Below are 14,115 nucleotides of genomic sequence, written 5' to 3'. Positions count from 1 at the left end.
TCGGGAGCCAAGGTGTTCCATATCCAAGTACGACTGTACCTTCTACAGACTGAAAGACGGTCCCATGCTCTTCCTGTAACTGTCTGACAAATACAGTGGATGCTCCGGTTGCAAACGTGATCCATGCGGGATGCACGTTCGAAAACCGCGTCTACGCACGCGTGGGTTGCGATTCGGCACTTCTGCACATGCTCAAAGTGCTATTTAGCCCTTCTGCGCATGCGCGACCGCCAAAACCCGGAAGTAACGTGTTCCGGTACTTCCTGGTTTCGGCAGTCCACAACCCCAAAAAAATGCAACCTGAAGCATCTGTAACCTGAGGTACGACTGTACCTTAATAACAGCAGACCAGGGGGTTGACCCACGGCTTCTCCCCCTTTTCTGCTCTCTTACACACACCATGCTTTTGAAACTGAACAGGGGGTTGGGGGTTGAGCTTGTACTTACACCACTGGAAAGGTTCTCAGCATACTTTACATGGGGAGAGGAAGTCAGAAAGCCTCTGGGAGGTCTTCGGCATCAGTTACCATTCTGAAACAGATAAGCAACAGAATTGAGGGAAAACACAGGTTGACAAGACACAGGCGGAGAGAGGAATTAATACAAAAGTGCATTTGCAATTATTATCTCATACAACTGCAGAGCTGCCTTGCGATGTACGTGTCTATCCTATCCTCTCCCTGTCTCGAAACTCCCTTCTAACCGGGTACGGCCAGAATTTCTCTCCTAAAAGATGGGATATATTTCTTGACTACGAGTAAATATCTTATGATGTATCATTTGCTCTATTTTTCACTCGGACTCTTCAAGAAAGGGTTAGAAATCAGCCAGGAGCCAGGCGCGTTTTGCGACTGGAACGGGTGCAATTGCGACCACATGAAGATCTCTGGATGCCAGGATGGCGACTGGGAAAAGCAAAATGTCACTCAGAGAAGGATCTGAAAGGAGCTGCTTGAAGTTTGGATTAAATTTATTCTAGGTAAAGGTAAAGGTACCCCTGCCTGTACGGGCCAGTCTTGACAGACTCTAGGGTTGTGCGCCCATCTCACTCAAGAGGCTGGGGGCCAGCGCTGTCCGGAGACACTTCCGGGTCACGTGGCCAGCGTGACATCGCTGCTCTGGCGAGCCACTAGTAAGCGGTCCCTATTTATCTACTTGCACCCGGGAGTGCTTTCAAACTGCCAGGTTGGCAGGCGCTGGGACCGAACAACGGGAGCGCAGCCCGCCGCGGGGATTCGAACCGCCGACCTTTCAATCGGCAAGCCCTAGGCGCTGAGGCTTTTACCCACAGCGCCACCCGCGTCCCATAAATTTATTCTAGATTGTTTTATTTGGTGTTTGAATGTAAACCAGGCCCCTTCCAACTCTACATTTCTAGGATTGGAACTCTATGAACGAGGTCTGTTCTTTAAAATATAAAGAAGTATAGAAATGAAAACAACAACAACAACATCCACCACTTAAAAAACAAACAAAACAGCACCTAGACATTCCACTGTGGCAACAGTAACCTAGGTTTAAGGTGTCATTTGGTGAGTAGATTATATATCTGGGTTTCTAACACTGCTAAAACCCCATAATTAACAAACGAAATATAAAACTAAGATACCACTTCCTCAGAAAGATGCATTGATGTAGGAAACTCGAGCCAACAATGTGATGCTTTGGCAATCAAAGCCAATACAGTGGTACCTTGGTTGTCGAACTTAATCTGTTCCAGGGGTCCGTTCGACTCCCGGAACTGTTCGAAAACCAAGGTAACGACTTCCAATAGGCTGCAGGAGCTTCCTGCACTCAATCGGAAGCCACGGAAGCTGTTTCGGATGTTTGGCTTCCAAAGAACATTCGGAAACCGGAACACTCACTTCTGGGTTTTCAGGGTTCGGGAGCCAAAATGTACGCATACCAAGGCGTTTGAGAACCAAGGTACTACATCATTGCGTGTTGACAGTTTTGCACACTACAGATATGGGCAGATGAGGACGGATTTGGGGAGAAACTACATGAATGATAAAATACAAGGGGCAAAAATCAGAAGGGAAGGGTGGAGGAATTGAACTCAACCAGCTTAAAGGAAAGAAGATTATGGAGGGCCATTTTGACAGCTCTCGGTTTTAGTTTCAGGTTTAAAGAATGGCACAGAGAACAGCAGGGAACAGCGGCTGATCTGATCCCCTGAAAAGCTAACACAGAATGTATTTAAGATTCATGTTAAATATTTGTCAAAAGCTCCTAACCTTTGGGGGAATTCAACCGCGAGAAAACAGACTCGGGAATCACCTTTCCTGGAATGGTACCCAAAAAAAAGCCAGCTAATGACTTTCCAAGATAGAATCATGTAGGTAGCCGTGTTGGTTTGACGCAGTAGAAATATAGATATATAGATATAGATATAGATATATAGATGTAGATATAGATAGATGATAGATAATGTCCAATAGCACCTTAGAGACCAACTAAGTTTGTTCTTGATATGAGCTTTCGTGTGCATGCACACTTCTTCAGAAATCTGAACAAGTGTGCATACACACAAAAGTTTATACCAAGAACAAACTTAGTTGGTCTTTAAGGTGATACTGGACTATATATATATATATATATATATATGCAGGTTTTGGTGTCCTCGGGTGTCTTCCCGTGTAAAAGTTGGGGTGTCTAGGCGACGTTTCGACGAGGTCTCACTCGTCATCTTCAGGCTGGTGCTTTCGGCTTCTTGTTACTGGAACAGAGCAGGATCTCAGTGTTTGAGTTCCTATAAATACTGTTGAGGAGGTGTGGTGTATAGCCTCCAATGTTCTGGGCAGAGAGGAGGTTCCCAGGCTAGTGTGCCTTTTCTTCTTTTGTTCCTTAATTACTTGAGGGATATCTTGAGTGATTTCTTGAGTGATTTCCTGAATCCCACTTAGGTGGGTCATTAGGTGTGGATTAGTTGCTAAAGCCTTCGTGTCTTGAACTCTTGAACTTTGTGAAGAGTTTTTCTGAGAAGATGGCTGTACTGCACTTGGTTGTGCTCTGGCTTGGCTTCGTGTATAGGGGCGAGCTGTGGTTTTGTGGCCTGTGCCAGCCAGATCTGTGTAGGGATTGCAGGGAGGTGCAGCATCCGGAGGTGCCACCCTGGTTTGGCTACTGGATGGTGTCTGTAATTTATCTGTGGAGAGGGTCTGGGTTTGGGTCTGGTGTGGTTGATTGGTGATGGCGTTCTGTGTGCCTCTGGATCTGGTGTCAGATTTTGTGGGGAGGGCTAATTTTTTCTGCCCAGCCACGTACATTGGACAAACAAACAGACGAATAAATGCACGGATCGCAGAACACAAGAATGCCGTCAAAAAAGAAGAAAAAACTTCCTCTCTTTTCCAACACATGAAAGAAACAGGACACGAAATTAATTTTGCAGATTCCAAATTGCTCTTTAACATGGAACATCACCACAAGAGAATAATCATGGAAGCCATCGAGATAGAGAAACACCCTCACAACATGAACAAGCGTGACGACACATCCCGCTTGCCAGACATCTGGAAATTAGCCCTCCCCACAAAATCTGACACCAGATCCAGAGGCACACAGAACGCCATCACCAATCAACCACACCAGACCCAAACCCAGACCCTCTCCACAGATAAATTACAGACACCATCCAGTAGCCAAACCAGGGTGGCACCTCCGGATGCTGCACCTCCCTGCAATCCCTACACAGATCTGGCTGGCACAGGCCACAAAACCACAGCTCGCCCCTATACACGAAGCCAAGCCAGAGCACAACCAAGTGCAGTACAGCCATCTTCTCAGAAAAACTCTTCACAAAGTTCAAGAGTTCAAGACACGAAGGCTTTAGCAACTAATCCACACCTAATGACCCACCTAAGTGGGATTCAGGAAATCACTCAAGAAATCACTCAAGATATCCCTCAAGTAATTAAGGAACAAAAGAAGAAAAGGCACACTAGCCTGGGAACCTCCTCTCTGCCCAGAACATTGGAGGCTATACACCACACCTCCTCAACAGTATTTATAGGAACTCAAACACTGAGATCCTGCTCTGTTCCAGTAACAAGAAGCCGAAAGCACCAGCCTGAAGATGACGAGTGAGACCTCGTCGAAACGTCGCCTAGACACCCCAACTTTTACACGGGAAGACACCCGAGGACACCAAAACCTGCATTCCTGTACCCGTGAAAATCTACGAAAGCATATATATATATATATATATGCTACCCTTTCAGCTAGGAATGGACCAGCCTATCCATTTCAAGTTCTCTCAGTTTCCCCATGTTAAGTTCAGTTTGTCCCATTTTAGTCTGCAATTACCGTATTTTTGCCCCATAAGACGCACCTAGTTTTTAGAGGAGGAAAACAACAACAAGAAGAAACATTCTGAACGAAACAGTAGATGTATGATTTTTGTGGTGCAGGCTGTAGCCATGGACATGCTGTGTGATCTGATGGTGAATTTGGGGTGACCCAATGCAAAAATCCTGAGGATCCATGGGCTTTTACCTCCCCGCTCCCAGGCAGCCTCCTTTATCTCTACCGTCCCTTATCTCCCTCCCCGATCTCTTGCAGACTAGAAGCTTTGTTTCAACACCCCCTTCCCTCTTTCAAAAAATTAATAAATGCATGATCTGCTTTTCGCCCCTGGGCAATTCGGCTCCAGGGACCACGCATTCACTCCATAAGACACATAGACATTTCCCCTTACATTTTAGGAAGAAAAAAATGCGTCTTGTGGAGCGAAAAATACGGTGAATGAAATCACCATGGAAAACCATCAGTGTTGCAGTTCTCCCAGCACAGGCATTCTGTATGCAATTTTGCCCAATGCACACATTTTATTTTATTTTTTCAAGTAATGGTCCTTAGTGTAATGTATTTTGGGTACATTCCCACTAATAGGTGCTTATTTTCCCATCCTTGGGATCTCTGTCGTTTTCCTTTCGCCTAGGAACAAGGATGCATCTTTTCCTGCGGTGGGGTTGTCTGAGATCAGGAAGGAAGCAGTGATGGCCACCAACTTGGGTGCCTTTGAAGAAGACCATTCGCAAAACAACAACAACAACAAACCTATGGTTACGTGGAACATACTCAATAAACACACAAGACATAACCGGCTGTACTTTTGAATAAATAAGGTATACTACTCATTGTATCAATTTGTAGATTTCAACAGAAGTCTCATAAAGTTCAATGAAAAAAGCAGAAGAGTCCAGAATATTAGCAACCACTACTATGCTATAAGACCCACAATCCTGTAATATTGCATATGAGCCTGTTCTACTGATGAAGCCTAGGATGGCGAAATAAGGCTTAACCTCGGGTTAATTACTTAATTTGTTCCGGAGGTCCGTTCTTAACCTGAAACTGTTCTTAACCTGAAGCACCACTTTAGCTAATGGGGCCTCCTGCTGCCGCCGCACCACCGCCGTGCAATTTTTGTTCTCATCCTGAAGCAAAGTTCTTAACCTGAGGTACTATTTCTGGGTTAACAGAGCCTGTAACCTGAAGGGTATGTAACCCGAGATACCACTGTATTTCATCTGCACAATCAGACTGTAACCCTGGTTTAAGGAGCCGTTTGGCACCTAGATTATACATCTGAGTTTCTAAGACTGCTGCCAACTGTTCTATAGTCGTCTTGGTCGTGCTCGACTCTCCGTGACCCCATGAACCAAAGCATGCCTTGGAAACTCTCAAAGCTTCTCCTTTTTTATGTCCATGGAGTTTTCTTGGCAATATACTGGCATGGTTTGCCAGTTCCTTCTCCAGGTGGTTGACATTTAGTCTAAACTCTCGGCTATGACCTGTCCATCTTGAGTTGCCCTGCACGGCACAGCTCATCGCTTCTCTGAGTTATTCAAGCCCCTTCGCCACGACAAGGCAGCGATCCATGAAGGGGCTACCAACTGTGAAAAAGGTAAAGGACCCCTGACAGTTAAATCCAGTCGCAGACGACTCTGGGGTTGCGGTGCTCATCTCGCTTTACTGGCCGAGGGAGCCGACATTTGTCCGCAGACAGTTTTTCTGGGTCATGTGGCCAGCATGACTAAGCCGCTTCTGGTGAAACCAGAGCGGCGCACAGAAACGCTGTTTACCTTCCCGCCGGAGCAGTACCTATTTATCTACTTGCACTGGTGTGCTTTCGAATTGCTAGGTTGGCAGGAGCAGGGACCGAGCAACAGGAGCTCACCCCGTCGCGGGGATCCGAACTGCCGACCTTCCGATCGGCAAGTCCTAGGCTCCGTGGTTTAGACTGGCTCCCAAAAAGATGCCAACGAGGGGAAGTGGTCCCCACCCCTTGTGCTGAAAGAATATTGACACCACCAGATTTTAAAAAACAAACCCGAAATAGCGAAGTTCCAGGCCTTCGCCCTCTAGCTTCCTACCAGGGACCCAGGTCTCCCTGGCTTGCATTACCCAGCCGAGCAATCGGTGTCATTAATCTCTATAACTAATGCAGAGGTTAGAGCTGACAAACCTTTGTCCTGCCTGCATTATTCATTAATGAAATTAACTTGTTAAGGGGATGGAGGGGAGGAGGGGGAGGAGGACAAGGGAAGGGAGCATCAGAGGCCAAAAAAATAAAATAAAAAATAAGGGGAGTTCTTCCATCTTTGGTGCAGTCAAAGGCGGGGGGGGGGGGGTCGGGGAGAAATTACATATTAGTATGAAAATCGTGGCAGCCACTGTGGAACAGAACGAACAATCCAATCCCCGGCTTAAAAGCCCCACTAAAAGGCAGCTCAAATTTACAATGGATGAGCCTCCGTGGCAATCTGTTTTTCCGATATTAAAAATCTCATTTTCTCAGCGCCAAGGACAAGTGGGTGCGTGAGGCATTGGAGTATCAACTCGGCATTTGTCTCATTTGACATTAAATCATTCTCATTTTCAGCTCGGATTTTCTAATATCTCCTTGGGAGCCACTTCAGTTTTCTTCATCTCTCTCTCTGGTTGCAATTAAGATGTTTGAGTACAGTCGGCCCTGCCATCGCCACCCTCCTTCGCCAGCAACGCCAGCTCCCTTTAAGGAAGGGCTGTGTGCGTTTGAAGCAGCTTCACGGCAGGCGATAAAACCAACAGGTGCAGCCTAGCGTCATCTGTTGGATTTCTGCCTGTCGGGCAGAAGCAAATTTGCCCTGAGCCCAAACAGCTGGAAGTAGCAAGGGTGAAGCGGTTCAGGCTGATTACAATCAGAAAGGCGATTTAATTAAATAAGAATGGTAATAATTGCATGGATCAATTATTAATTGTTATTTTTCTCCAAGGCACTCGTGCAGGGGCCAGGCTGTGGCTGCGAGTACTGAAGCTAAATCCAGGCCTGGAGTGAGTCTTCTTCAACTCAAGGTCCCAGAATTGTATGCTCTTGGAGGAAGAGACCCGTGCTATTGTATCCTGGAAAGTGTGATGTACTTTGGCGGTGCTATTTAAATAAATGTGCTAAAATGGGGGAGATGACATGGTGACCTTTCTGCTACAGCCCTCAGTGACCACCCCACCATCTTCCTGTTTCTAGCTGCTCAAGATTGCATTGCTAAGTATATCGAAAGGTAAAGGTAAAGGGACCCCTGACCGTTAGGTCCAGTCGTGGCTGACTCTGGGGTTGCGGCGCTCATCTTGCTTTATTGGCCGAGGGAGCCAGCGTACAGGGTCATGTGGCCAGCAGGACTAAGCCGCTTCTGGCGAACCAGAGCAGCGAACCAGAGCAGTGCACGGAAACGCCATTTACCTTCCCGCCAGAGCGGTACCTATTTATCTACTTGCACTTTGACATGCTTTCGAATTGCTAGGTTGGCAGGAGCAGGGACCGAGCAACGGGAGCTCACCCCGTCGCGGGGATTCAAACCGCCGACCTTCTGATCAGCAGGCCCTAGGCTCTGTGGTTTAACCCACAGCACCACCTGTATATCTAGCAAAGAGCTTTTATAACACAGCACTATGAAGATGCTTCCAAACATTCTCAAACTTTTTTTAAAAAAATATTTTTTATTGATTTTTCCATGTATACTTCTTCTAACAATATATCTTTAACATTTTTTCGTATTTCCACCCTCCTCCCCTGGACTTCCCTCATACGCCCGTTTTCCTTTATTTCCATATTGTTCACCCTACGTATTTTCCCCCAAAATTTTCTCAATACATATAGTCTTTATTTTTTGTTGTACACAGTTGTGATTGTTTCCTCAAACCCTGCCAACGTGTCCATTTCTTTACGTTGCCTCTTCATATACAGTGGTGCCCTGCAAGACGAATGCCTCGCAAGACGGAAAACCCGCTAGACGAAAGGGTTTTCCGTTTTTCGATGCGCTTCGCAGGACGAATTTCCCTATGGGCTTGCTTCGCAAGACGAAAATGTCTTGCGAGTCTTGAGATTTTTTTCCGCTCCACACCCCCTTTTTCTAAGCCGCTAAACTGCTAATAGCCTTTTAGCAGCTAATCCGCTAATCCCTTAAACCTTTAATAGCCGCTAATAGCAGTTAAACCGCTAATAGCGCTAATCCACTAATAGGGTTGCTTCGCAAGACGAAAAAACCGCTAGACGAAGAGACTCCCGGAACGAATTAATTTTGTCTTGCGAGGCACCACTGTATGTTGTACAGTAAATGGTTCCCAGTCTCTTTTAAAGTCTTTGTTGTCCTTTTCATGTGGTTTTTCTGTTAGTTTTGCCAGTTCTATTCCATAAGTTTCCCTCGTTCTTTCGTTGGTATTTCTTCTGTCTTCCAAGTTTGTGCTAATTTAATTCTTGCCGCTGTTGTTGCATACATAAATAATTTCCAATTTTCTTTTTTTTTATATATCTTGGTCTAAAATTCCTAGGAGGAATGCTTCTGGTCCAAACATTCTCAAACTTTCCGTTCTTTTTCTTGCCACCTTTTCGCGAGCTGTGGCGATTGCATCCAGGGCAGCGCTGATCCAATGAAGGGATCCCACAAGTGTACAGGATCACAGAGCTGCAGAGTTGGAAGGGACCACGAGGGTCATCTAGTCCAACCCCTCACAACACAGGAATCTTCCACCCAACAAGGCGTCAAACCCATGACCCTGAGATTAAAAGTCTCAAGCTCTTCTGAATGAGCTATCCTGCATTATGAACACCCAGTTCAACGACCTGCTATGGTATACACCATTTTCATTTTTTAAAGAAAGGAAGGAAGGAAGGAAGGAAGGAAGGAAGGAAGGAAGTTTGTAGCTCAATGCTACACAGAAACTGGTGGGTTCTGGCAGCTAAGAAGCTAGAAGACATGCTAAGCCGAATTTCGGAATTTGCCCCACCCTTGGGAGCAAGCAAAATAGAAACCCACAAAAATATTGCAAATTTCTCACTATTCGAATCAGTTGTTATTGTTGTTTGGAAACAACACAAACAGCATGTTTAACCGGCCTGTATATACACGCCAACGTGTCTATGAAATCGATTAAATAAATACATCTTGTACAGCTTTACAAATTGAAACAAAATAAGCAAATTACAATTGTTTTGCATCAATGTATGAATAGAACAGAATTTATTTCTTTCGTCCGTTTTTACCCTGTTGGCATTCATATATGAACCAGCAGATCATGCCTTCTTGGCAGCCCATAATAATAACCACCACCACCACCAAATGCCACACCAGTGCAAAATCAGTATAAAACCAGCACAAGATCAATAAAAACAGCACTTAAACCCAGCATGTGGTGGCAAGGGAAAACTATAATTTGAAGAACTAATTTAAAATTTAATTTTAATTTAATTTAAAATTTAAATTTAAAAGGTGTGGGAGAGCATAGAATCATAGAACTGTAGTGTTGAAAGCATCCTATAATGCAAGAAGATGCAGCTGTCCCACTAGGGGATCGAACCTGCAACCTTGGCGCTACCAACACCATGCTCTAACCAACAGAGCTCTCCAGGGACTGAAAGGGCAAATACCTCCAGAGAGACCATTCCCAGAGTTGAACGCCACCATTTCCAAAAAAGGCTTTCTCCCACTAAGCCACCTGCCAACCACTACCTGGAGAAAGGCCTCCATTAAAGATATTAAGTTGTAGGCAAGTATACATACAAGGAGGCTGGAATTACCCTTTAAAAGCACTAAATAATTTGGGTCCAGGATACCTGATGGAAGGCCTCCTTGCATGTATACCTGTCTAGACCTTAATATCTTAAGGCCCATGGCCTAGGACCCTCGTACCTAAGGGGCCGCTTCTCCTGGTATGCCCCGCGGAGGACCTTAAGGTCCACAAATGACAATATTTTGGAGGTCCCAAGTCACAAGGTGGTTAGGTTGGTCTCAAGTAGCGCCAGGGCCTTTTCAGTACTGGCCCCGACTTGGTGGAACGCTCTGTCACAAGAGGCTAGGGCCCTGCAGGACTTGACATCTTTCTGCAGGGCCTGCAAGACAGAGCTGTTCCGCCTGGCCTTTGGTTTGGACTCAGTCTGACCCTTATGTTTCCCTTCCCTTATGGTCTTGATTTATCAGCTATTTTAAAATGAGGCTGCATTTTAAATTGCATTTTAACCTGTATTTTAATAAACTGTGTTTTTTTTGTTTTTTGTTTGTTTGTTTGTTTGTTTCCCCCTATGATGGTTTATTGTACAGTGGTGCCTCGCAAGACGAAAAGAATCCGTTCCGCGAGTCTTTTCGTCTTGCGGTTTTTTGTTTTGCGAAGCAAGCCCATTGACGGAGTAGCGCTATTAGCGCTATTGACATTTTAAGGGCTAAAAACGGCTTTTTAAGGCTTAGGGGATTAGCGGTATTGCTGCTAAAATGCTTTTAGCAGCTTAGCGATTCAGAAAAAGGGGTTTTGGAGTGGAAAAAACCCCCGAAAATTTTTGTCAATTTTCGTCTTGCGAAGCAAGCCCATAGGGAAATTCGTCTTGCGAAGCGCCTCTGCAGACGGAAAACCCTTTCGTCTTGCGGGTTTTCCGTCTTGCGAGGCATTCGTCTTGCGGGGCACCACTGTAATTTTATTGGCGTTAGCCACCCTGAGCCCGGCTCTGGCTGGGGAGGGCGGGGTATAAATAAATTATGATGATGATGATGATGATGATGATGATTACAGTGGTACCTCGGGTTACAGATGCTTCAGGTTACAGACTCCGCTAACCCAGAAATAGTACCTTGGGTTAAGAACTTTGCTTCAGAATGAGAACAGAAATCATGCTCTGGCGGCAGCGGGAGGCCCCATTAGCTAAAGTGGTGCTTCATGTTAAGAACAGTTTCAGGTTAAGAACCGACCTCCGGAACGAATTAAGTTCTTAACCCGACGTACCAGTGTACACTCAAACCTTGGGTTACAGACACTTCAGGTTGCGTTTTTTCAGGTTACGGACCGCCGAAACCCGGAAGTACTGGAACGGGTTACTTCTGGGTTTCGGTGGTCGCGCAGGCACAGAAGCGCTAAATCGTGCTTTGTGCATGCGCAGGAGCGTCAAATTGCAACCCGCGCATGCGCAGACATGCAGGCATGGGTTGCGAGTGTGCATCCCACATGGATCACGTTCGCAACCCTGGCATTCAGAAGCATCACTGCCTCCAAAGCTCAAAGAAGAATAGCTATCTTGGCTAGTGGCCATTGATAGCTCTCTCCTCCCTCCATGAATTTGTCCACTCCTATTCTAAAGCCACCTTGGTTGGTAGCCCTCCATGCCTCATGTGTCAGGGAGTTCCACAGTTCAACTATGTGCTGCGTGAAGAAAGGCTTTCTTTTATGACACTCCCGACAAAACATATATGTAAATACAAACATATAATATATATTTAGCCAAACATACACAGACACGGGGAGATGCCCTTTACCGTCAGAGATCGGTGCCTGTAGCTGTTGTAAACAAAAATTGCCCTTTTCCCTTATGGGGTATCCAGGAGCCCATATAGAGTCCTTACATAGGTTCCCTATTGGTAGGAGAAAATAACAGAGGCCAACCAGAGAATATTGAGAAGCAAAGCAGCTAGTAAGCCTGATCTTTATGGATCTGTTGCAACAGGGTGCTCCCCCCAGACGCAGGACCCAGAAAAGGAGGACCCAGAGAAATGGTGTGCAAGGCCTTATAAAGACTTTTGAAATTGCTACCCTGTAGATCAAGACCACCCCCAGAAACATCATACATACATCGCAGGGGGGGGGTAACCTAAGACCACCCCTCAGATACATCACACCTACATCACAGAAAAGGCGGTCTAAAACAGAAATTTTGAATGTTGTTTTTCTCCTGTCGTTGTTTATCTCCTGTCTGTCAGGTTACTTGATTGGATTTCCTGGGGAGCCTGGTCAGTCTTTTGTAAGGATAAATACTTAGTTCCTGGACACAGGCTCACACCCTATTCATATCTTAAATGTGCCCTTAAGACAGGATTTGTGAGGAAAGAGAAAATGGGGAGGTTTCCCACTTTGACCTTGCAGAGAAAACATTTGCTTAGTTTAGAAATCAAAATGATTCCAGTTTGGTCTTCCTGTGCTGATCTATGTACGTTCTTGTTTGGTACACTTATGAACATTGCCATATATCTAAGACCATAAAACCTCAGCGCTTAGGGCTTGCTGATCGCATGGTCGGCGGTTCAAATCCCCGAGGCGGGGTGAGCTCCCGTCTTTCGGTCCCAGCTCCTGCCCACCTAGCAGTTCGAAAGCACCCCTAAAGTGCAAGTAGATAAATAGGTACCGCTTTATAGAGGAAAGGTAAATGGCGTTTCTGTGTGCTGCGCTGGTGCCGGCTCGCCAGAGCAGCTTCGTCACGCTGGCCACGTGCCCCGGAAGTGTCTCCGGACAGCGCTGGCCCCTGGCCTCTTAAGTGAGATGGGCGCACAACCCTAGATTCGGACACGACTGGCCCGTATGGATAGGGGTACCTTTACCTTTTTAAGACCATAAAATTCCTATCACATAGCTTACTGACAGGAAGCAGCTCTCCATGGTCAATGGAGATCCTGCCATCTGAGATCCTTTTACCTGGAGATGCGCAGGGCAAACCTGGACCACTGGCAAGCACAGAACAGGCCTTTCCACTCAGCCATGCCCCTCCTGCGTCAAAGGCCAAAACAGCAGAGCCAGGCGAAAGTGATCCCTTAAGTGGTTAGCAATGCTTTTTTATAAGAGGCAGCGGGAAAGCAAAAGATGCAATTAGGAATGCTAAATGTCTGGACCTGTGAAAAAACCAAAAGCCTCTGGAACATAGTATATGAAGAGCTTAAAAAAATGTTTAACTATAACTTTATGAAAAATACAGAAGCTTTTCTACCAGGGATAGCGGACACAGGTATAGCAAGAGGAGATCAGAAAATATTCCTCTATGCCACAGGAGTGGCAAGGATCCTAACTGCTAAAAACTGGGAAAAAGAAATTGTGCCAACAAAAAAGGAATGGCAAGACAAACTGTTAGAGTACAGTGGTACCTCGGGTTAAGTACTTAATTCTTTCCGGAGGTCTGTTCTTAACCTGTAACTGTTCTTAACCTGAAGCACCACTTTAGCTAATGGGGCCTCCTGCTGCTGCTGCGCCACCGGAGCACAATTTCTGTTCTCATCCTGAAGCAAAGTTCTTAACCCGAGGTACTATTTCTGGGTTAGCGGAGTCTGTAACCTGAAGTGTATGTAACTTGAGGTACCACTGTATATTGAACTGGCTAGATAGAGATCACACTAGACAAGAGTTTCAAAAAGCATGGGGAAAATGCAGAGAATACTTCACAAAACAGCGCCCTAAAATACATACTTGGGCTTGTTTCGATTAATGTCTGCAGGAGACTTTGTGGATATTTAAGTTATAATTAGAAAAATCGTAATAATGATTCATAAAGGAAACAGCTTATAAGAAGTAAATAAGGAGGCCAGATACAGGATAAAGGAAGTCTTTTATTTGGTTGTTTGTATTGTTGTATGTTATGCTTAGTGTATGTTATGTTTGTGTTTAATGAGGGTGGATTTCTATATTGGGGGGTGGGGGGGTTATGTTATGTTGTAAATAAAATTTCCAAAAAAAAAAAGAAAACGGAATGCTAAATGTCTAAACCGGCCTCTGACAACCTGGCGCCCCCTCCAGAAGCTTCGGACTACAACTCCCATCAGCCATCAGTGGGCCAACGCGTCTGGGGGCACCAGGTTGGCGCTAGAAAGCAAGGCATTCTCTGTGTCTACTGCA

At 45.6% G+C, this 14,115-nt stretch overlaps 1 protein-coding gene across 8 annotated transcripts in view; it reads right to left on the bottom strand.

Moving 5' to 3' along the window:
• Positions 1-14,115, bottom strand: part of HMBOX1 (homeobox containing 1) — a 129,246-nt gene that overhangs the window by 62,369 nt on the left and 52,762 nt on the right. For all 8 annotated transcript variants that reach the window (XM_083432710.1, XM_083432709.1, XM_083432714.1 and 5 more), the window contains exon 2: positions 448-531. In XM_083432710.1, coding sequence (XP_083288836.1) covers positions 448-470 — 23 coding nt within the window. In that variant the 5' untranslated portion in view covers positions 471-531. The remainder of the gene's footprint in view (positions 1-447; positions 532-14,115) is intronic.

The sequence above is a fragment of the Podarcis tiliguerta genome, assembly GCF_965153285.1.
Source record: "Podarcis tiliguerta genome assembly, chromosome: 3".
NCBI classification, from domain to species: Eukaryota; Metazoa; Chordata; class Lepidosauria; order Squamata; family Lacertidae; genus Podarcis; species Podarcis tiliguerta.
Note: the sequence above shows the minus strand (reverse complement) of the source record. Positions and strands in the feature narration are given on the sequence as shown.